Raw genomic sequence first — 23,331 nt, 5'->3', positions numbered from 1 at the left:
GACTAATATTTGATATTCCAGCAGATGTGAAAATCTCCAATTTTTGTAAACTTTTCACGTCTGCTGGAGTATCGAATATTAGTCCAAAAAAACCGAAGTCTGGCAAAAAAAAACGGAGAACTGACAACCGTGTTTGATTTAAAATTCTTTCATTTTTCTTTTATTAAATTATATTTAATCATATATCTTTCTCATTAACGTATAATAGCAAAAATAATTTCAAAACGTAATAATTGATGAGAATAATTTACGACTTTCCGTGGGCTGTATACACCGCGTTCGTAAAAGTGATCCGCAAGAACTCAACGTAGTCTCGGGCGTTACATGCAAGATCAGAATGTTGAAGATCTTATGTTCGATCTTTTCCTTTTCTTCATAATTTTTTTTTAATAAGTAGCGTTATTAATAAACATATTATCCCAAATATATTTTTTATATTAGGTGTATAACTTTGCTTATATCTTTTTCGTATAGATGGCTTTAGCGGTAAGTGGTGATCGAAATAAATAGATCATAGACGTCACACAATAAACTTGGGCATCTGTCAACATAACCCCATAGAAACATTAGTCAATTTGTGTCTGCATCATAAAGTTATTCTCGATTGAAAATGTCAATTTACGAGCTAAATTGTTATTTGCGGGAGGTTTTAATTTTCTGCTTCAATATGAAGAAATCTGCGGCTGAAGCTCATCGAATGCTCTCAAATATTTATGGTGAAACCGCTATTAGTGAAAGAACGTGTAAGTGGTTTCAACGCTTCAAGAACGGTGATTTTCACATCGAAGACCAGCATAGCGGTGGAAGAGAGAAGGTTTTTGAAGATGCAGAATTGAAGGCATTACTTGATCAAGACTCTTGTCAAAATCAAAAAGAATTGGCACGATCATTAAGAGTGACTCAACCAGCCATTTCAAAATGTCTCAAAGCCATGGGAATGATTCAGAAGCAAGGAAATTGGGTGCCGTACGAGTTGAAGTCGAGAGATGTTGAACGTCGTTTGCTTGCTTGTGAACAGCTGCTTGAAAGATAAAGACGGAAGGGCTTTCTGCATCGCATTGTGACTGGGGACGAAAAATGGGTTCATTATGATAATCCAAGCGCAGAAAATCATGGGGAATTCCCGGCCATGCTTCCACGTCGACGGCCAAACCGAATATTCACGGCTCCAAGATCATGCTCTGTATTTGGTGGGACCAGCTCGGCGTAGTATATTATGAGTTGTTAAAATCGACTGAAACAATCACAGGCGATCAGTATCGAACGTAACTGATGCGTTTGAACCGAGCATTGAAAGACAAACGGCCGCAATACAACGAGAGACACGATAAAGTGATTTTGCAGCATGACAATGCTCGACCCCATGTTGCGAAAGTGGTCAAGACATACTTGGAAACGTTGGAAATGGGAAGTCCTACTCCACTCGCCGTATTCTCCAGACGTTGCTCCCTCTGACTATCACTTGTTTCGATTAATGGCACACGACCTGGCTGACCAGCACTTCCGGTCTTATGAAGAAGTAAAAAATTGGATCGATTCACATCGCCTCAAAAGATGACCAGTTTTTTCGACGCGGGATTCGTATGCTGCCCGAAAGATGGGAGAAAGTAGTGGCCAGCGATAGACAATACTTTGAATCATAAATGTATAACCAGTTTTTTACAATAAAGCTTCGAATTTCGGAAAAAAATGGTATAAGCAAAATTATGCGCCTTATAAAATTATAGAAATTATGTACATGTACTTCAATGTGCTCGAAATTAGTTGCGCATTTCTGAAGTGCTGCCTATTTTTCCTTTACAACCACTCAATGCTTGACGGCCGAACCGCTGGATCGCGCGCGGACGTGCATCTCAAGAGCGTCACGGTATAAGAAACATGCTGCGATCATCTTCTAGCAATTTATCATGAAAATATTTTCCTTTCTACATAATTGTTATTTTTTTAATAATGGTGATTGAACATTGTATTAATAAGTAAATGCATTTTACTGAATGTAATGTACTTTTAAAATATTATTTTATTATTTTTATGATACATTTCTTTCAAAGAGCTATTGATCACGCTTTCGTGCTACAGAATATAATATAGAATTTTACTTTACTGCGTCATATATTTGGTCAATTGTTTGTATTTTTTTTAGTGGAATAAATCTGGAGAATGCACTTAAATGACGTATCAATAATAGAACTTCAAAGATAATAGAGAATTTTTACAATAACATGGATCCAGATACAATACCTTTTCTTAATTAGTCGCTAAGAAGAAGATAATGTGACCATGATATCGATTATGTATCTTTTTTTCCTAGGATGAAAACGTGAAAAGTGAAAATTTTTTGTATGTATGTGTGTGTATGTATATACTGTTACATATATCGTTTTGCGTGACGCTGTATGCGTAGAAAACACGGCGTTATACGAGCCAATTAGCTGTAACTAGTATGATCCGCGATCGTTGCCGCGCAACAGTACTGTCGATTCAGTGTAATGTAGTAGTGTTGCATACACACCCATGTGTGTGTGTGTGTGTGTGTGTGTGTGTGCGCGCGCGCGCGCGCGTGTGTACATACATTTTTATATAGTGTTTTGTGTCCATAAAATAGAAAAAATATAGTAGCAGAAAATTGTCTGCCTTTGGTAAAAGAAGGTTATGGGTGCTTTCTAACAAGCGATTCACTTAGTACAACACATTATCTCATTCTTGGCGAACAGCAAAATTGATGCACCTGTCATATCGTATCACATCTGTCTCTCTTGTGCAAGGCACTCTATAAAGACAAAATTGGTTAAAAAGTTTGTGATGTGTTTCTTGTTGGAAGGCATCCTATAGCTAGTATGGGAAAGGTTAATATCTTTATGTCATTCGAAAATATCACTTTTATTTATCATACAAGTGATATAATTAAATGTTATAACAATAAATTGTGCTTTGCCTTGAATTATAATCCAATGTCAGAAGCGTTCATCGTGGATTGATTATTTTTATTTTACTGCCAGAGGCATTTCAATTATCAAATCTGGTGAAATACAATTGCGGAACTAATTTATAGAATTTTGCGTCTGCAATTGAAGAAATATGAATAGATGCATTGTCATGATGGAATCAAAAGCTGATTGCTTGACAGAAAATAAAGAAACTAATGATCACATTTGTCTAAAATTTTAACAGTAATCCTGTAAAGGATCAAACTTTTCTAAAATTATAGCAGTTTGATATTTGTGGGATCATTTCTATATTAAATCGAGAACTTTTCGAACTTATATCCTCGTATAAATCAACGTATAATAATAACTGTGTATTAGAGTCTACGATAAAAATGTTTATTAAAAAAACATAGATGTGACCTTGATCTGACTGCAGACGCTACCCAAGGTCAAAATAAATATCAATAAATAGCTTGTTTTAAACCTTACAATTTTTGTCTGAAACATTTCTTCCAAAAACGATATGTAATGGCCTTATAGTACAAGGATGGCCGTAATTGAATCGTAGAACGTGAATTATAGTCATAGATCAATGCATTATATTTTGCTATATTATATATGCCGATACAAGTACAATTCACATTCCTTCACGATTAGTTAGAGTCATCTTTATGTTCAGCTCATAAATCCGGGGTCTTTTTAGACACGCTATAATATATATGTTGTACATATATATAATATATATGTGCTATATATATATATATATATATATATATATATATAAAACATACATTACACAGTCATATGCATAATTTTCATATGACGTTGTACGTTTATGAAATGTATATAAATATATTATATTCAAAATGTTTTAGTAAATGTATACACTTATAGGTCAATGTACACGTTGACTAACAGCAAGTTACAATAAATATATTTTTACTAAATGAACACTTTGACTGTGACATAGATATATCTTCGAATGCATATATATTTGAAATACATGTATACATGTGTAATGGAAAAATTTTTTCCTTTGCCATTTTAACTTAGGATGTAATAGTCAGATGTATTATCACATAAATACATTGCAAATACATATGTAGCTATTCCATCTCTTTTTGTTATGTTTAATGGGCCTTTTACAATAATAAGTCATAAAATCAGATGCTAAAAATTGATGACTGTGTGGTCAATTTTTAGCTTCTGACTTCTAATTTATGACTAATGGCTTATTGTAAAAGGCCTATAATAAGAAGAGACAGAAGGTACTTTACTTAGCTTTTCATGATATAGACACAATAGTGAATATTAGAATTATATTTTACGTGCATTATGATGTACACACATTAAACATATGATGTAAAACATAAAATAAATTTCTAATTTATATTTACATACGTGTGTAGCTACTTTATCTCTTTTTGTTACGTATAACAAAAGGTATACTGATGTCCTCTTTTTTCTACATTTAATAAAAAGAGAATGATATGATATGTTTTTATGGTCAAATATACGAATATTAGTGATCTATGCTTTTATATTTTCAATATCAGAATATACATATAACTAACATAAATCAAAGCTAATGAGAGTCAAACGCAGATGATTAGACGTAACATCTTACAAAAAAATAATCAAATTACGAATCCTCTGATAAATGATATCTTCTTTACTTTGTACATTTCAACTTACTTTGAAGTCCTCTTCAGCAATACATTACGAAAAGCTCATAAATACAAAAAGATTGTCTCACTCTCTCTTGATCACTCGCAAATTGCCAGAGATGAAGTTATGTAAAATTTTAATAGATAGGGGGCATGCCAAGAAGCTTTGACACATAATTGATCACAAAACTACATTTATACAAATTTATCTACTAAAATTTTACATCACTTCATCTTTGACAATTTGTGAGTAACACAATTTTTTTGGATATGTGAGTTTTTCGTTATATATCTATATTGCCTCATTAGTCTTGATTTATGTTAGTTATACGTATATTTTATAGATTTAAAGTCCCCTATATAATAATTGTTTTTTTTTTAATATTTGACTATTGCATGTGTGCGTATTATGATTGTGAATATCTACACAAATTAGAGATAAAAGTAATTTATATTGAGGTATTCATGCAGATATTTCCTATGTTTATTTATACAAAACATTGAAATTAAATTTTATGTGTACATATATACACATTATATTATATGTGTTACATACAATTTTTATATTGCATATTTAAAGGAATGCACAGCTTAGCATTAATAACTTAAAACCGTATCTGTAATGTGTGTTTATTCACACATTATAGTATACATATATACTACAATGTTATATAATATTGCCTATGTGTATTATATTTAAGTACACACACCACTAATATCTGTATATTTTAACATGAATAACTTCTACATCTTTTCATTAAAGGTAGCAAAAATGGAGTAGCTATATATATTGTATATGTAATATATCTATGTATAGTTAATACATGTTACATGTTACATTCATGAATACGAATTACAATTACATTTTATATGTATTATAATGTATGTATACACATAATAACACAATATTATTCTATTATTGTCAATCATATCATTCTATTATTGTAATATTGTATCATATAGACATGTTAGTGAATTAATGATATATGCAATATTAAAATTATATTTTGGATATATTATTGTGTATATATACATTATAATACATATAAAATATAATTATAATTTATATTAGTTAATGTTTTTTTATATATGTTACAACAATGTTAGAATTATAAATGTTATATTTGTGTGATGTGAATACACATTATACAATGTATGTACATAAAATTCTAATATTGCGTATAAATAGATAATATCTGCATGATTATTTCATGAGCAATTTTTATCTGTTTATATAATGCGTGCATGTATGTGTTCATAGTATAATATATACAATTTTCTCTATTGGATATAAGTTGACATGTAAATACTATAAGTGTCTATCTCTTTTTATTGGACAGAGCAAAATGAGTTACGTTTATGTACGTACAATGCCGTATTCATTTATTGATAATATATTATTACCTAAAATGGCATTGGACATAAGGAAAAATGCTACTATGGCTTCGTATCGATATAACTATTAGTTAAAAATCTGTATTTTATGTATATTACAGATTTTTAGTACTGGTGGTATATATTGGAACGCGGCCTACATTACATGTGTACATAATACAATTGTATTTCTAAGGCCCGATTCCACAAATATAAGATTAACTTCAATTCCAATTTATTTTTCCCTCAATTGTAAAATTGAACAATTTTCCAAAATAAAAATCTTACATTTGCGGAACCGAGCCTAATACATGTTTTCGTCCCTACTAAGATGGTAATATAGGAAAAAAAATATCGATAATTAATCGATCGAATTTCCTGCATGATCATATTAACTCAGAGGGTAAACATCTTATACATTGGAAATGAAAACCTGTAATATCGACCTTTATTAAGTTCAGCCTTCGCTTCAACATCCTAAGATTCTTGATTGGTTTATGTTAATGGCACTATTTAGATCCAATAAGGAACTGAAAACAAGACTAATAAGTGGAATAGAGGACGCTGACATAAAAATTCATGAAATAAAGAAAGTAATTCACTAAATCACCAAAAAACTTTAGAAATCACTAAATTATAATGAAAAATCATCAAAAACGGCAACACTGACTGAGCTACTCCAGAGAGCTCCCTTTATATAAACTCTGTTGGGAGGAGAGGTATTGATGGGGGAAGAAAAAAGAGAGAGAAGAGCCATCTTTCATATTTGAACGTTAGTCTATGTCTCTGTTTAAGGATACATTCTCGTGTAATTACATTAAAAATAAGGCCTTTTTGGATTTTTTCTTAAGGAAAACTATAAGATGTACAATTTTCATTTTTCACATATTTATTAATATTACATGAAAAATATATGAAAAAAATTTTACAACATATTTTCATTTTAAAATTCCAAGAAATTAGTTGAGAGGCGCAGAGTTGAAAAAATGAGATGACCAAACGGTTGACACGATATTTCGAGAACCAATAACCAGAAAATAAAATTTTTTCTTAGGGTGGCTATTGCGTAAACCGAAATTATTGAAAAATATTGAAAAATTTGCGAGTTGACAAGTGTTTTTAGAAAGTGATGCAAAAAAATACTTTTTTTCGTTCAAAAAAGTTGGATAAAAAATTTAATTTTTAGTGAAACCGGTTTATTCTGGTTTACGCGATAATTAGTCAATCTACGAATACAACGCCGCAAGAATTTTTCAAAAAATCGATTAGTTTTTTCAAAATTGTGTCAATCGCCAAAAAAACGTTTCAAGACAAACGCGTTTAAAGTTTTTTTACAGATAAATTTTTAAAATAAAATAATAATTAACTATTTACTGTTAATCAACGATTCCTAGTCCATAAAGTTAGCTTTCAACTTTTTGAAATATTTATCTGTAAAGAAAAAAACTTTTGGCTGTAATATTGTTAATTCTTCGAATTTCTTTTTAAAATTTTGACAGTATATTCTTGAAATGTTGTAATCGAAATATGCAATTAAAAAAATCGATTTTTTGAAAAATTTACACGAGAATGTACCCTTAAATTATTTGAATATTTCTAGATTTCTTGAACCTCCCTATACTCCCTTGGAAAATATGATGTCGTGTAGCTATAGTCATTTTATCAAATAGTATTTGGTGTTCTGACTTAATGCTGTATTCTGCCAATGTTGATTGTAACATATTTTAATTTGACATTCCATTGATGTTCCTTCATGCACACAAGTTTGCTTTTCGTACCAGTTCCCTCTCCTCGCGGCGAAAAATGTCTCAGTCCAAATTTTCCTCGATTTTCTAATCTGCCATTTTGTAGTTATCTGCCATTCCACGTTCATTACATATTTCTTATCGAAATCTCTCCCTTGCCAATCATCGCGTGGGTAGTTATGGAGCGAACCAATTAAAACACTGACAATTATAGAGCTAGTCAATCAAAACTCCATTTAATTATTTTATTACCCCCTCCCCTCGTCTCCAGCCAGTCAGGGTGCGCCATTTTCCCAGACTGGCCTCGACTAGATCACGCCCCTGGCACTAAGGATGGAGTGGAAGAGGTTTATTTTGATACTCTATGCCTATATATTTTATATATTCTTATATAACATATTGTTGATGTAAGAAGATACGGAAGTATAAAGAATATATGATCTCCGAGTCTAAAGAATATATGATAATAAAATTAAATGTCTATGTTTGTGTATGAGTATATTTGTATATGATATAACTGCGATTCATTTGGTGCTACAAATGCTTTATTTCTTTGTCCTGATCAATCAAACGTTTCAAATGATTTGTAGCGCTAAGCGAACTGTAGCCTATGTCTTGCATTTGTAGGTTTGTAGGATGCGGTTAAGACCTTGCATATTATTCTCTTTCTTTTTATATTTTGTATCTTTTTCTGTAATAAATTTCTAATTCATTATTACATATGTCAAATCATGTATAGTACGAATGATTTCTTTTATATAATCATATTTCTTTTTTTTTCAGATTTTTTCCTGCCATTATATTTTTGATAAAGCAATAAAGAAAATTTGACAATTCGTATTTTTTGTGAAAGTTAAGAAACGTACGAAGTCATGACCATAAACTTATGCAATGGGGGGTCTTACCAAGGGGCTGGCCAATATAATTCCTATCCTGCTGAGCACCGCTGGAAGCCGCTGCAACATCACAGACACCAAACAAAGAGACTTACTCACCAACTTTTTCACCAACCAAAATCCTTATTATTCATGTTTATAACAGAAATAGATAAATATCAAGAGAAAAGAGAGTGTGAGAAAGAAAAGAGGAAAAGCAAGAAAAAGAGCAAGAACCCTATAAGCGCATAATATTCATGGAATATTATAAAAATATTATTAAAAAATAAAATAATATTATAATTATTAATATTAATATAATTCTAGGAATACCATATATTTTTTAATACTATGGGAATATTCTGTTGGTATTATGTGTTCACTTCATATATCCTTGGCGTTATTTCTTTAATATTCGCGGATAATCATTATAATATTATAATTATAAAATAATTATTAATATTAATTATTATTATTATACAGTGACATTGACAATGAATGAAACTCTCGCATAGAGGCAGAAAGGCTATACTGAGTAGAAAAGTCCTGTAATTTTCGCATTAATTAACGAGTAGTTAATTTATGAAGATAATCAAATTCGCTCTGCACCGCCAAATGTAAGCGAGATAGAACCACTCAACGCGTTTGCCGTCATTAGACACGTTATTGGGCGCGTTCAAATCGACAAAACCGCTAGCTATTGAGAGAAATTACATAAAATTATATTAATCAGGATAAATATTTACTTATATTTATTTTGATTAATTAAATATCATATGCTATCTCAATGATGTAGCGACTTTTATATGAGATAATTCGTGAAGACTCTTTACTAATCATAAAGAAAATAGATAAAATAGGGCAATAGGAATCAGGCTCAATAATTATTGCGCAAAACGAAAAATGTGAATACAACACAAAAGTCTTTCTTATTAGGTGTTGGAATTAATTCGTAGCGTTTTACAAGAGATGGGAAGTACTTTTATTAATGTATTTTTTAATGCTCATGTGAAATAAATAACATTCTTTCATTAAAAACGCTACGAATTAATTCCAACACCTAATAAATAACCTGCTTACATGTTTCGGCTTATTTTTTAGCAATCTTCAGAGACAAATTAATTTTATAATTACAATACAAATTAATTCATTCCAGTGAAACCACACATACTTACGGAAACTTTAATATTGAAAAATGACTCTAATGACAATTCAAATTTTATAGGACAAATTATTAAAAAACCGAATTTTTATATCACAATGAGAAGGAAGCTCACAGCAACGAGGATGCATCATGTCACAAACAATTATGTTCTATTAATTTAGTCAAAAACTTGTTTTGACTCGTCAGCGAATCAGTATAAAAATTGTTTAAATCAGTGAAATAACTTTTAAATTTAGTTATAATTAAGAAGTATTTCTTGTGGAAGAACAACTTAATATCGATTGTATAAAAGTTATTTTACTGATTTAAAAACAATTTTGACATTGATTCTCTGATAAGTCAAAAACTAGTTTTTGACTAAATTAATAAAACATAATTGTTTGCGACATGGTGAATCCCCGTTGCTATAAGCTTCCTTCTTATTGTGATATAAAAATTCGTTTAGTTTTTTAATGATTTTGTCTATAAAATTTGAACACAATTTGGATTGTCATTAGAGTCATTCTTCAATATTAAAGTTTCCTTAAGTCTGTAGAGGTAGCTCATTGGAATGAATTAATTTGTATTGTAATTATAAAATTAATTTGTCTCTAAAGATAGCTCAAAAATGAGCCAAACATGTAAGCGAATTATTTAATAAAGAACAGAAAGACAAAGGGATATGAGCCTAAGATTAATCGTTATAAAATTAAAATTTGAAACCGTTAATAAATAAACATATCATTTAGTTAAAACATAAAACTTTAATTTGTCGGTGACAAACAAAACAAAATCAAACGTTTCGATCCCTGTTGGGTCATTATCAATGTAAATAAAAATAACAGTGGAAATATTACATAGATAAGATATATAAAAATTGAAATTCGCTCTCGATCGCAGTATTAATTAACAATATCATTCAATACAAAATAAATGTTATAAAAATGTTGTGATCGATAACTATGTATTCCTCTGGATTGTGTATGTAGATTTTAGACAAACATACTTGTTTCTGTTAAAAAGTACAAATATAATGCAAAATTGTACAATAATAGGAATAAGTAATCAAATCTAATAAGAGAAATATAAATTAAGAAACAGGGAATGAAAATGAAAGTAAAAAAGTAATCTAATATTATGAGAAATGTATATTAAAGTTATTAATACGAATTAAAATCGTGTGATGTACCGTCATAAATTATATATATTCAAGGTATTTATAATAACAGTTAAATCAAATGAGAATAAACCTTCTATTGTGTCAATGTAATATAAACGTCGTTTATTCTTAGGTAATGCGATAAGATTGAAAATATAGTTGTTTCTTTAAGATGCTCAGAGACAATATAAAATACACATATCAAGACAAGAAGGTTAAAGTGGTAAACTAGAAAGGAAGGGAGATATAAGAGGAAGAAAATAAAGTAGAAGGAAGAGAAAGTGGGGAGAGGAGAAGTAAAAAGAGAAAGAATGTAGTTAAGAAAGAGAAAGAGATTGAATAATCTGTGAGTAAGTTTTAGGTAAATTTAAACCTATCTCATATGTTTGTTCTGTTTCCAATGATAATTCTAACAATATTCAACTTACGGTTTCCAATGACTCACAAAACATTCAATTTAATTCGGAAAGATATTAATCCGGAAAAATTTAATGAGGCGCCTCCCCTAGATGCGCTACATGACAAATGGTTTATTAATTTGAACAGCAGTGACATTCGGTATTAAATTACAACTTGATGAAAAATTTGGGCTCCCTATTAATAAAGACAACAAAGAAAAAATTTTAATTGAATTTATTAAACACATTGAAAATAATATAAGTGATCGACCTAAAAACATCAATTAACTTTGTCAGAAATAATTCTATCTCAATACTTAACAGATTCCATAACAATTTTCCTTCTCCTAACTTTACTGACAACAGATTTTAGAGTGGCTATATGAGTGGCTATATACAAATAGATTTATAAATGACCGTCCTAAACATACTCATTACAAACGCTGATAAGGGTAGTGTTACTGTTATCCTTGATAAAGACGCCTATGTATCAAAAATGGAGGAGATTCTTACAGATACTAATACTTATGAAATTGTTAATAAAGATTCAATTAAAAAGTTGACTCAGGACTTACGTACATTGCTAGTGAGATGGAAGCGCGATCAATTTATTGACGAACAAACGTATCGAAGATTGCTTACAACTGATGGTGTTATATCTAGAGCTTACGGTTTGACCAAAATACATAAAGTCGGCAAACCATTGAGAGTGATTGTATCCTCTATTAATCCACTATATTATCTTTCTCTTTTTTTATACAATATAATTAATGACAGCATATCAAAAGCTTCTAGCCACATTAAAGACAATTTCCATTTAGTTGAGAAATTAAATGGCACAGTTTTTGATTCTCAATATGTTTTGGCTTCATTAGATGTAGTATCCTTTTTTACTAATATTCCTGTTGATCTAGCATCGATAGGAGATGGGTTTACATTTCAACGAAGACAAATATTTCAAAAAATTCATTATTCCAGTTAGATTTATTTTAGATTAAACTTTTTTTGCTTTTAATAACAAAACTTATAAACAAGTATTTGATATTCTAACGGGTTCATCGTTATCACCGATAATCACCGACATTGTAATGCAAGATCTAGAGGAAATAGCAATTAATAAATTATCAGTACAACCATTGTTTTATTTACTGAGATTGCAGTTTATTTTGGAGGTTGGTACAGGTGGCAGATTGAATTTTCTTGATAGAATGCTTGTTACGAGGGTAAGTCAATAAGTTCTTAGAAAATATGTCAGAGGGCACTCGCAGTGTTATGTCACATTACTTTTTGATAAGTAGCAGCTTTCAAATTACTGTCAAATTTTGAGTGGAATTCATTGCGTGATTTCATTTCTGTAGACGATTAAAGCGAACAATCTTTGTATTTTTTGCAAAATGGAAAAAAACGAATTTCAACGTGCAATCTACATATGAAAGATTTAACGCCGAAAGAAATCAAAGCCGAGTTGGATAATGTTCATTTGCACCAGCGTTTATGACTGTATACAATTGGGCGAATGAATTTAAACATGGTCGTACATTCACATGTAATGCACTTCGTTCGGGACATCCAATTGAGGCTACTACGCCAGAAATCATCGATAAAGTTCATGATATTGTTTTGACTGCTCGACGAGTGAAAGTGTGCGAGCTTATTGAGGCCACAGGCATATCACATGGCACAGTGATTTCAATTTTGCACGAACAATTGGGTATGAAAAAGCTATCGGCAAGATGAGTGCCGCGTTTGCTCACTGTGGACCATAAGTGAGACCGTGTGATGATTTCAAAACAATGTTTGGAGATGTTTCAACATAATTTAGATGAATTTCTGTGTCGATTCATTACCGTGGAAACATGGATCCATTACTTCACATCCGAGACGAAGGAACAGTCAAAATAATGGACTTCATCGAGTGAACCAGTTCCGAAGAAAGCGAAGACCGTGAAGTCGACCGGAAAGATGATGACCAATTTTTTGAGATGCACGCGGTATAATTCATATCAATTACCGTCGAAGCAAAACGATCAATGGCGATTACTACGCAGCCTTATTGGACCGTTTCAACAACATTTTAAAGAAAAAATGTCTCCATTTGACGAAGAAGAAAGTGCTCTTCCATCAAGACAATGCACAGTTCACGTGCCCGGCATCGATGGCCAAATTCAACGAATTCCGCTACGAATTGCTTCCCCATCCAGCATATTCGCCAGAGTTAGCCTCCTGCGACTATTTCCTATTTCCAAATCTGAAGAAATGGTTCGCAGGAAAAGATTCACCACCAGAGAGCAGCTCATCGCCGAAACAGAGGCTTATTTTGAAGGGTTGGACAAATCATCATATTATTCGGACGACTTGAAAAAGTTGTAGAATCGTTGGATCAAGTGTATCGAGCTGAAAGAAGACTATGTTGAGAAATAAAAATGAATAGATAAAAAAAATGTGTTTTACTATATTTTTCTAAAAATATCTTATTGACTTGCCCTCATATAGATGATCAGAGAATTATTATATATTTGACACATTTATCATAAAAAGACGTTTTCGGGAAGGTTCCTTAATTTCCATTCAAATCATCCTCTTTGCTACAAAAAGGTACTATTATCAGTTTCATACACAAAATTATCCTCTTATCACATCCACAAAAAAATTTGATAGATGTTATTCATATTTTCTTAAATAATTGTTATCCTTTTTCATTTATCTTCTCTATGATTGGACAAAAATTAAAGTATACATAATAAACACATTACACGTAATTTACAAGTTAAAGACAAATATGTATTTTCACGATTCCTTACGTCAAATCTATTTCTGAAAGTTTCCTTCCTATTTTTAGTATGTTCCATTGTAAAATAGCCTTTTCTATCCCTAACACATTAAAAAGTCTCATTAAAAGAGGAAAGGGTAAGTTAGATTTTCTAACTAGTTTATAAGATTTCCTGTGATGATTGCGAGGCGAGCTATGTTGGTCAGACAAAAAGAAAAATAAGTATGAGATTACACGAACATATCTCTGATATTAAGAAGAATACTGGTCTTCTACTGTTATAACTGATCATCGTATCAATTTTGTCTATAATTTTAGATAGAAGTAAAAATTTTAGATTGCGAATCTTTATATAACAAGAGATTAGTATAAAATGATTCACATCAAAAGACAGAAACAAGATCTTAATAAAAAGAATGATACTGAATCGTTACCTGAACCTTACTCACAGATTATTCAATTTCTTTTTCCTTCTTACTATATTCTTTCTCTTTTTACTTCTCCTCTCCCTACTTTCTCTTCCCTCTACTTTATTTTCTCCCTCTTATGTCTCTCTTCCTTTCTAGTTTATCACTTTAACCTTCTTGTCTTGATATGTGTGTTTTATATTGTCTCTGAGCATTTTAGAGAAACAACTATATTTTCAATCTCACCGCATTGCCTAAGAATAAACGACGTTTATATTACATTGACACAATAGAAGATATTTATTCTCATTTGATTTAGCTGTTACTATAAATACCTTGAATATACATGATGTCCCACGTAACTGTAATCACGATTTTTCCGGCACTTCCGATGATTTGAAAAAAATTAGTTTGTATAAAAGTTAATCAGTTTTCAATCGGCTATAAATTTCAATATTAAAAATTTACAAAATACTCTTTTAGGAAAAAAAGTCAAGATCACCCTAATTTTTTTAAATAACACTACATATTTTTTACTTCATAATATTCTAACTGGTGTCAAGGCGAGTTTAATGATCTGCTATACTATGACCTTGAGATGACCTTACAGTCAGACGTGAAGAACAAACGTAGCCATTTCGCAATTCGTCATATTCCCGAATGTAGTTCATACTTGTATGTAGTATGTATGCAGAAAAAATATTAACATAATTTAGTATAGAGTAGCTCGAATGCAATAGTTCTTGTGTTCAGTCTTAGTTTATTGTTAGAGCAAATCATAGTTCAGTCTCAGTTTGTCGAAATGTATTTCAATAAAGAGAAAGTAGATATGCTGTTAAGTATTCGGTGAATGTAAAAGGAATGCACGTGAAGCTGCAATTGTATGTCACAAGATACTCATAGAGACATCACCCCTGTGCAACAATATAACATTTTTATAACATTAAAAAGAATTTAAGAAATTATGGAGAATTTGAAAAGAAGAAAAGGAACAAATCACTCAATTTAAATACAATTGCAGACAATACTTTTATGGTCTTTTTCCATTGTTATTTTTATTTATATTGATAATGATCCAACAAGGAACAAAAAGTTTTGTTTTATTTGTTACCGGCAAATTAAAGTTTTATATTTTAACTAAATGACATGTTTATTTATTAACGGCTTCAAATTTTAATTTTATAATGATTAATTTTAGACTCGTAGCCCTTTGTCTTTCTGTTTTTTAAATTTATTAAGCCTTATTATTTAATAAAGACTTTTATGTTGTATCCACATTGTTTTGCACAACAATTACCGCGCCTGACTCTTATTATCCTATTTTCCCTATACCTATTTTCTTTTAATATGAGACATTTGAATGATAGATTTTCTTTACACTGTACAATTATACAGAGTATTTGGAAATTAGTGACAAGTTTTTCACACATGTGATAGAATAGACTAAATCGAGAAGAAAAATCCTCTACCATTTTATAATTGTCGCAATGGTTAACGAGGTATTAACTTAAGAAGATAGCCAAATTCGTCCAGCCCATCGCCAAATGCAAGCGCGTGACAAGATAGTACCCGCCCGCGTGGCGAGGTGCGCGTCCGTCGCGCGGAGCGGGTACTATTGTGGCGCGCTTGCATTTGGCGATAGGCTGGACGAATTTGGCTATCTTCTTAAGTTAATACCTCGTTATTTTCTTAAGTTAATACCTTGTTAACCATTGCGACAATTGTAAAATGGTAGAGAATTTTTCTTCTCAGTTTAGTATAATCTATCACATGTGCGAAAAACTTATCACTAATTTCCAAACATCCAGTATAAGTTTTGATTTATTGGTAGGTCTTTAAAAAAGAAAATTTTGACAATTTAAAATATTCATGAAAATGATGTATGAATATGAACAATTAAAAAATATCTAGTCGATATTTTATTATATAAATATAATTTTTTATTTGATATTCTCATATGGATCACGAGAAAAAGTTTTCTATATAATTATATAAAATATATAATTATATAAAGTTATATGTATACCGAGTGTTCAAAATAAAGCGTTACAAATTTTTATCTTGAAAACATGGTATTTTGAGAAAAATTGTTTAGGAAAAAGTTGTAGCGTAAAAAGATATATTTACTGATCTTATTAGTTTGACTTTGAGTAGCGTCGCCAAGGTCAGGTCAAGGTCAAATTTGTCCTGGTCCAAGAAATTGGGGACGATCTCTCCCTGCCGACCGTCGTTAGGGCGATGGTCGGCCGGGAGAACGCCTGGACGGCATTCTCCTCCTTGACCTGCGAACAGGTTATGTCGCAGAAGGAGGAGGCCGAGAGAGCGAGGGAGAGGGCCCCGAGGGACGGCGACCCTCCTCCGCCACCGGGGCGGCGGCGGCGACGATGGTGGTGATAGAGAGGAGGGAAATAAGTGGCGGGGGATCACGTGGGTGCCGGCTGCAGTCGGGTCGCTCGTGCCCCGGGCCCCCTCCCACGCGCTCGCGTCGCCGGGATCATCCCCGGGGCGAAAACGGCGGCAACCTCCCTCCCCAATACTGGAAGAAGAAGAGGAAGATGACGAGGAGGCGGAGTCAATGGCTCCTCCTCCTCTATCGCGGACGGCCCCGCAGGAGCTGGAACGCGGGGAGCCGTGAAGCAGTGGCAAGTTGCGAACCCTCGGGGCACACCGCCGCCTGACTTAGATTGATCCTCCGCGCGTGGAGTTGGGATTCCGTCCTTGTCGTCCCGTTAGCACAACTGTGTGGCCGAGGCGGGACCTCCGCCCTTCCGCGCGCGGGGGATGCGCCGCGAAAATAAAATACGCGGAGTGATATACGAGGATGAGGCGCGCCAAACTTTTGTTAGGATCCCCAACCCCCGCCTCCAACAAGGGCGCGGGAGGGTGAGCGCGGGGGGGGGGAGGGGTGGTGTTCCCCCAGCGCCCAATTCGGGCAGTCTGCATCCTGCGTCGCCCAGGGCCATCTCTCCGACCCCCAGGAGGGACAGAACCGGCCGATTGGCCAGAGAGACTCCCAGAAATACGCTGCATGCATTCCTGGGAGTCCCTCATTTATGGCCCAGTCAGGATACCCGGAGGGGTGCAAGTGCCACATAACCCCGGGCTCTCCCCCGAGGCCCGAGGTATGCGTCAGGCATTTCCTCTCCGTTACCAAAAAAAAGGTCAAAATCAAGTTGATTTTTAAAAATGAAATAGCCTACTTTTAATTACAAAATGAAATAGCCGAGTTTTCCAAAACACTATAATAAAATTATTTTTTATTGACTTTTCAAGTTATAATGTTTGAAAGTTACAGTGCCACCGGCATTAGCATTACCCAAGGTGTTCGATTGAGGGCTAAAACTTCTTAAATATTGTTCAGAATTATGTCCTGGATAACATTTGTCAGCTCAAAGCCATTGGAGATTATTCCTCTTATTTTCATTTTTGTACTAAAAATTCATTTTTACGTAAAAATGAAAATAAATACAACCTTCATTGGCCTTGATCTTGACAAATGTTATCTCAAACATAATCCTGAACAACATTCAAGAGGTTTTAGCCATTAATCGGATATCTTACGTATTGCTAGTGTCGGTGGTATTGTAACTTTCTCGTCTATAACTCGAAAAATATTTAACGAAAAATAACTACTTTAGTGTTTTAAAAAGTTTTTGACACCAGCTATTAGATTCTGGCATCAAAAATAAGATATTCCATTAAAAAAAATCGATGTGACCTTGACTTGATCTTAACAATGCCATCCAAAGTCAAACTGATAAAATTAGTAAATAGATCTTTTTAAGCCCTACAACTTTTGTCTGAAACATTTTTCTTACATATAAAACATACATTTTCCGAATTATTCAGGGGTACCGACCTTTTTCCTCCACCGTGTATAAGTATATCGGGTGTTCAAAACAAAGTGTTATAAATTTTTATCTCGTAAATATGGCATTGTTTTCCCTTATATGATTAAATATAATTATATATACATATAATTTGTGATCAGTTTATATATAATTGCATAGATTTATTAATTTATATATGAAATATTATATATAACGGTAGAAAAGTTGTATACATAATTATATGCAATTAGGTACTATGAAAAATTTTTTACTAAGTCATAAGAAATATATGAATATAATTCAATTTTTTGTACATAATAATTTTATATGTAACGTTTTTTATATATAGATTCTTATATGTATATAATTATATATAAAGAATAGGATTATTTCGATATTTATACAATACAATATTGCAATATTATTGCAATATTGTTGTAATATTATTGTGATCATATCTATTGAGTACATACCCATATAGCATAGAAATTTGTAGTTACACTGCAGAAATGTTGCAATATTGCAGATTGCGCTGTAATATTGCTGCAATAACAGATATTAGATATTAGGAATTGTACTATATAATACATATTACGGCGCAAGATTTTACAAATCATGCAACATTGTTATAGCGACATTAAAAAACATTTTAGCTTTTGAGTAATGAATTTACCTTATTAGTTACCGCATCGCATTTTACCGTGCAGCAAGTATTTCCGCGTCCAGTATACGCGAGCCATTAGGAAATATAGTGTTCGTCGAGACCTTAGCAATAATTCTTTGCAATAACCAATATGTATAGAGAGTAACGCATTTTTTTCAGCGTGTATAAACAATAAGATAGGAAACAAGACCGTTTATGTTAAATAACATTACTTTAAAATCCGAAGCGCCACTACGGTCTGAGTGTTGAGATGTTGAACTAATATATATATTTTCAAATAAATGAATTAATTTCAGAAATGATAATTACGTGCCGATTGATATGATTGTTTCGGTAGTCTAAAGACTTAGGACGCTCGCACGGATCCGCAAGAGATCCGGGTTCGACTCCCGGCCGAGGCAATATTTTTGGCAATAAGTTTATTACAGTTTTTTAAGATTAATTTGGGAAATTTGGGGGGATTATTAATATTTCAGATCAATTGCGTTTAATGCCGACAATCATATTGCCATGTATAATAATTATCATTTCTGAAATTAATTCATTTATTTGAAAATATATATAATATATTAGTTCAACATCTCAACACTCAGACCGTAGTGGCGCTTCGGATTTTAAAGTAATGCTATTTACTTTTATTTTTTGCGCAAATCATTCCCAAGATATGAAGCAGGAAGGAAGACGAAGGAGACTTCACTCAGTCTAGCAAGTCTTCAAAACATAGGTCGATTTTGTGTTAAGTTTTGATTCTTGACACTCGCAGCGCTTGTGAATTTTGTAGTCCTGCGCATAATGAGTGCACCATAAGAAAAAGTATCATGAATGTGACTTAATTCCTCTGTGAAGACGATTTTGTCTGTATAGTTACATTGGCTACTGAAGCTGTGTTCCAGATTTACTGTCAGTGCTGAAAATGCTACAGTTTACGTCAAGTGCACTTTAGATTTTCAGTACAGGCAGTCAATTTTGGAACATAGCCTTTGGAGTCTCCTTAATCAATTTTGGAGTCTTTGGAGGCTAAAATCTTGGGTTAAAGAAAAAATGCATAACCAGAAAAGAATTCAATTTCTTTCCTGTATTCTTTCCTAATATCCTGTTTTTCAACTGGGCACTCCCGCATAAAAACATTACTAGTGTTACTAGTGCAATAAGTAAATTCGACAGGTGGTGTCACTAATAAAGTAATAATGGTGGAGATAATTTCATTAAAATTTTACCGAAATTTTATTGTAAAAATAAGGACACTACATACAATAATTAGGGAATCATTTTAAAATCTGCAAATTTTGTCGATATTTAAGAAATGATATTTCGACTTTCAGAGATTGCAGGACAATTTTTCTGAGTTTTAAAGAGTGAAATTTCTATTTTAAAACAGTTCATATGATATTTGCCGTCCTATCGAATGGTCTTTTCCGCGAAGATCAGAAATAGGTTGAGTTAAAATTCTAAAAATTTCACGACTTTGCGGGCAAAATACGAACAGGCCGAAAAATCTCATACATTTTAAAGTCTGGAACTTTTTCTTTAAAATGAGACCTCAACCATTACTATAGCTTGCTTAAAAGCTGAGTTATTAGGTTCCAAAGGAAATCCTATATTTTGCAAGATTTTGGGTAATAATTACTGCCGGCATTCACGATACCCAATGCCGGGTTGCTCGGAATTTGCACGTGTGTGTGTGTGTGTGTGTGTATGTGTGTGTGTGTGTGTGTGTGTGTGTGTACGCGCATGCGCGTGCGTGCGTGTGCGTGGGTGTGTGCGTGCTTGCGTGTGCGTGGGTGTGTGCGTGCGTGCGTGTGCTTCGCACTCACCGCATGGAGGGTCAATTTCCGAAAAAGCCTCCGGAGAGTGTGTCTCCGAAATTGAAAGTAAGTGTCTTCCTCGCTGTCCGTATTCTGATTGGACAAGCCTCCAAAATACACTCGCGTCGTGCTCGCAGAATATTCACTCGCGCGCCAATGAATTATGGACGATTCTCGAAAAAATAACTTTGATTTTTTTAGAAAACTTTATTACAAAATGTAACTAATACAGAGAAAACCATAACAGCATGTGATAACTCAACGCATGTTAAAAACATCAGTTTTTTTTTTTACAGTTTAAGCTCTCAGTAGTGTATACAGTGGCGGTTCTAACCCAGGTCCTCTGAGGGGGGCGCGGGGCGCGGGGGATACTCATAGGCGCGGGGGAATAGGCGCGGAAAGTTCTGGTAGGCGCGGGGAAGAGAGGGGAGGCGCGGGAAGTCCCGGCGCTATCGGTGTTTACTGATATGATGAGTCCCAGCGCTATCAATGTTTACTGATATGATGATACGTATCGCCATTGTGGTGTCACGTATTATTGGGATCGCCGCCACCCAACACCCCATCGCCGCAGACGCTGCCGCCACCGCCGCCACCTCACACCCCGCCACAGGCACCAGTGCCACCACCGCCGCCGCGGACCCTGCGTCCACCCTAAAGTGCGTTTCGGGCCATCACCGCAGACCTCGCGTCTATCTCAAAAAATGCGTTTCAGACAGCCACTGCGGAGTCCACTCCCTAAATGCGTGGCAGTATTATAACGCGAACAAGAAATATTAAAGAAAAAAAAGAAAGAAAAAAAATTATATAATAAAAAAATATTCTTACTTTCTCCACACCCTCTCCCTCTCCGTCCTCCTCCTACTCCTCATTCTCCGCTGAATTCTTAGTCCTCTTCCTCTTCTTCTTCCTTCACCACCTCCTTTTCCTCCTCCTCCTCCTCATCTTCCGCTGAATTCTTATTCCTCTTCCTCCACAGTCTCATCTCTCGAGATTGTCGATGAGATGGTTGAATAATTGATCTACATGCAATTGAGTGAGATCAACTATGATATTATTCTGAATCTCCTCTAAGAAAGAGGAGAAGGAAGAGGAGGAGGAGGAGGCAGTCTCCTCAACTTTTTGTTCTTTTTGCATGTTATAGCTGCACAATAAAAAAATTATCACTTCACTTAATCACAGAAAATGTGCAATAATATTCTATCATTAACGCTAAATGATAGAATATTGTTGTACGTTGGGGAAAAAAAAATATCACTCACGTCTTAACACGTTTTGCGCGCGGACAATCAGGACAAAGACTGACGTTGAGAATCGATCTTCGCCGTTGAGAAGCGAGCCTGCCTAAGATCTATAGGGGGCAGTTGCATATAAAACACTTTAGATCATAAGTGCCGTCACGAAAAGTTATCGGTATAGCGCGTCGAGATATAGGATGAATGGATGAATGGATGGATAGACGGATGGGAAGTAAAGAAAGTGCGTATATATAATGATGTGAACAAAAAAAATTTTTTATTCACATATTATTACATCATTTCTTTTTTTACGTATTAAAAACTAAAGCCAATAGCTCGCAATCGAGCTGATGTTTGTTAAAGATATCACTATCGCGTATAACGTTTTTGTACGCGTTGTTGGAGAATTGCGTATACTTGACATCAACCGTATCGACGAGTCGGGTTAATCGTTCGAACGTTACATCGATACATTCGTCAAACTCAAACATACGTCGTAGCGTCGTTTCGGTCATCATCATGCATACGGAGAATTGAGATGTATGAGCGTAGCATCGTTCAGCATGCAAACGCTGACAGTTAGCGATCCAACACTTATAAAATTGTCCTTGTATTCGTTTCGCAGCATCTTGTAAACATTCCATCGCTGCTCGTAGAGACCCTTCCACGTTTCGAGAGACAGCAGCAGTTCATGTCCGTGATGATCTCCCAGGGCGATCTCCACGTAACTCGATGGACCAACGTTGATTCCAATTTTCAAAAATTTGTAGCCTGTAGTCGTCAGATCGTAACGTCTGCCCAATAAACGCATCTTGCGATGCTCCATGCTGTGTATATACATAATATTAAAAACGTTTCTTTTGTATATAGAATGTTAAAACTTACATGTTATTGCAGTTCTTCTTCATTTCGTACGATGCGTTGCTGTCTTCAGCGAAGTACGTGCGATGATCGGCAGGTAAATGATTTGCGTCGGCCTCTCCGATATCTTATATCCTGGCGCCACGCTCGACGAAAATTCATGTATCGTGTGCGCGCTTTTGCCGTTGCTGTATGCACCCGCGGTCACGTTATACTCTACGCGGAAAACGTTTATATTCATTATGTTGATCGACACGTCTGATTCGTGCCATCTTCGCGGCTGCAATATACGCTTCGATGAGAATCCCAGCAGCGATCCAATGCTGTTGGACTTGTCAAAGTTTATTCTGTACGCACATCTAATCTCACATTTTATCGTGTTGTAGTTTGCGCGAAGCGTAATCGGGTATTCTCCACCCTCATCATCATCATCATCATCATCATCATCAGTGTTATTGTTATTGTCA

The 23,331-nt window shown here is 33.8% G+C and overlaps 1 protein-coding gene across 29 annotated transcripts in view; it reads right to left on the bottom strand.

Moving 5' to 3' along the window:
• pHCl-1 (pH-sensitive chloride channel 1) overlaps positions 1 to 23,331 on the bottom strand; it is a 673,866-nt gene that overhangs the window by 129,965 nt on the left and 520,570 nt on the right. For 21 of the 29 annotated variants that reach the window (XM_087405588.1, XM_087405385.1, XM_087405990.1 and 18 more), the window contains one exon: positions 8,619 to 8,669. The exons of 7 other annotated variants lie outside the window; for them this stretch is intronic. In XM_087405588.1, coding sequence (XP_087261714.1) covers positions 8,619 to 8,669 — 51 coding nt within the window. Of the gene's footprint in view, positions 1 to 4,961; positions 8,405 to 8,618; positions 8,670 to 23,331 lie in introns of those variants that run through there. One more of the 29 variants, XM_087406338.1, reaches the window with a different exon arrangement.

This window comes from Acromyrmex echinatior, chromosome 1, assembly GCF_024713525.1.
Source record: "Acromyrmex echinatior isolate Ae372 chromosome 1, ASM2471352v2, whole genome shotgun sequence".
Lineage (NCBI taxonomy): Eukaryota > Metazoa > Arthropoda > Insecta > Hymenoptera > Formicidae > Acromyrmex > Acromyrmex echinatior.
The sequence above is the reverse complement of the archived record's forward strand: the minus strand, read 5'-3'. Positions and strand labels throughout refer to the sequence as shown.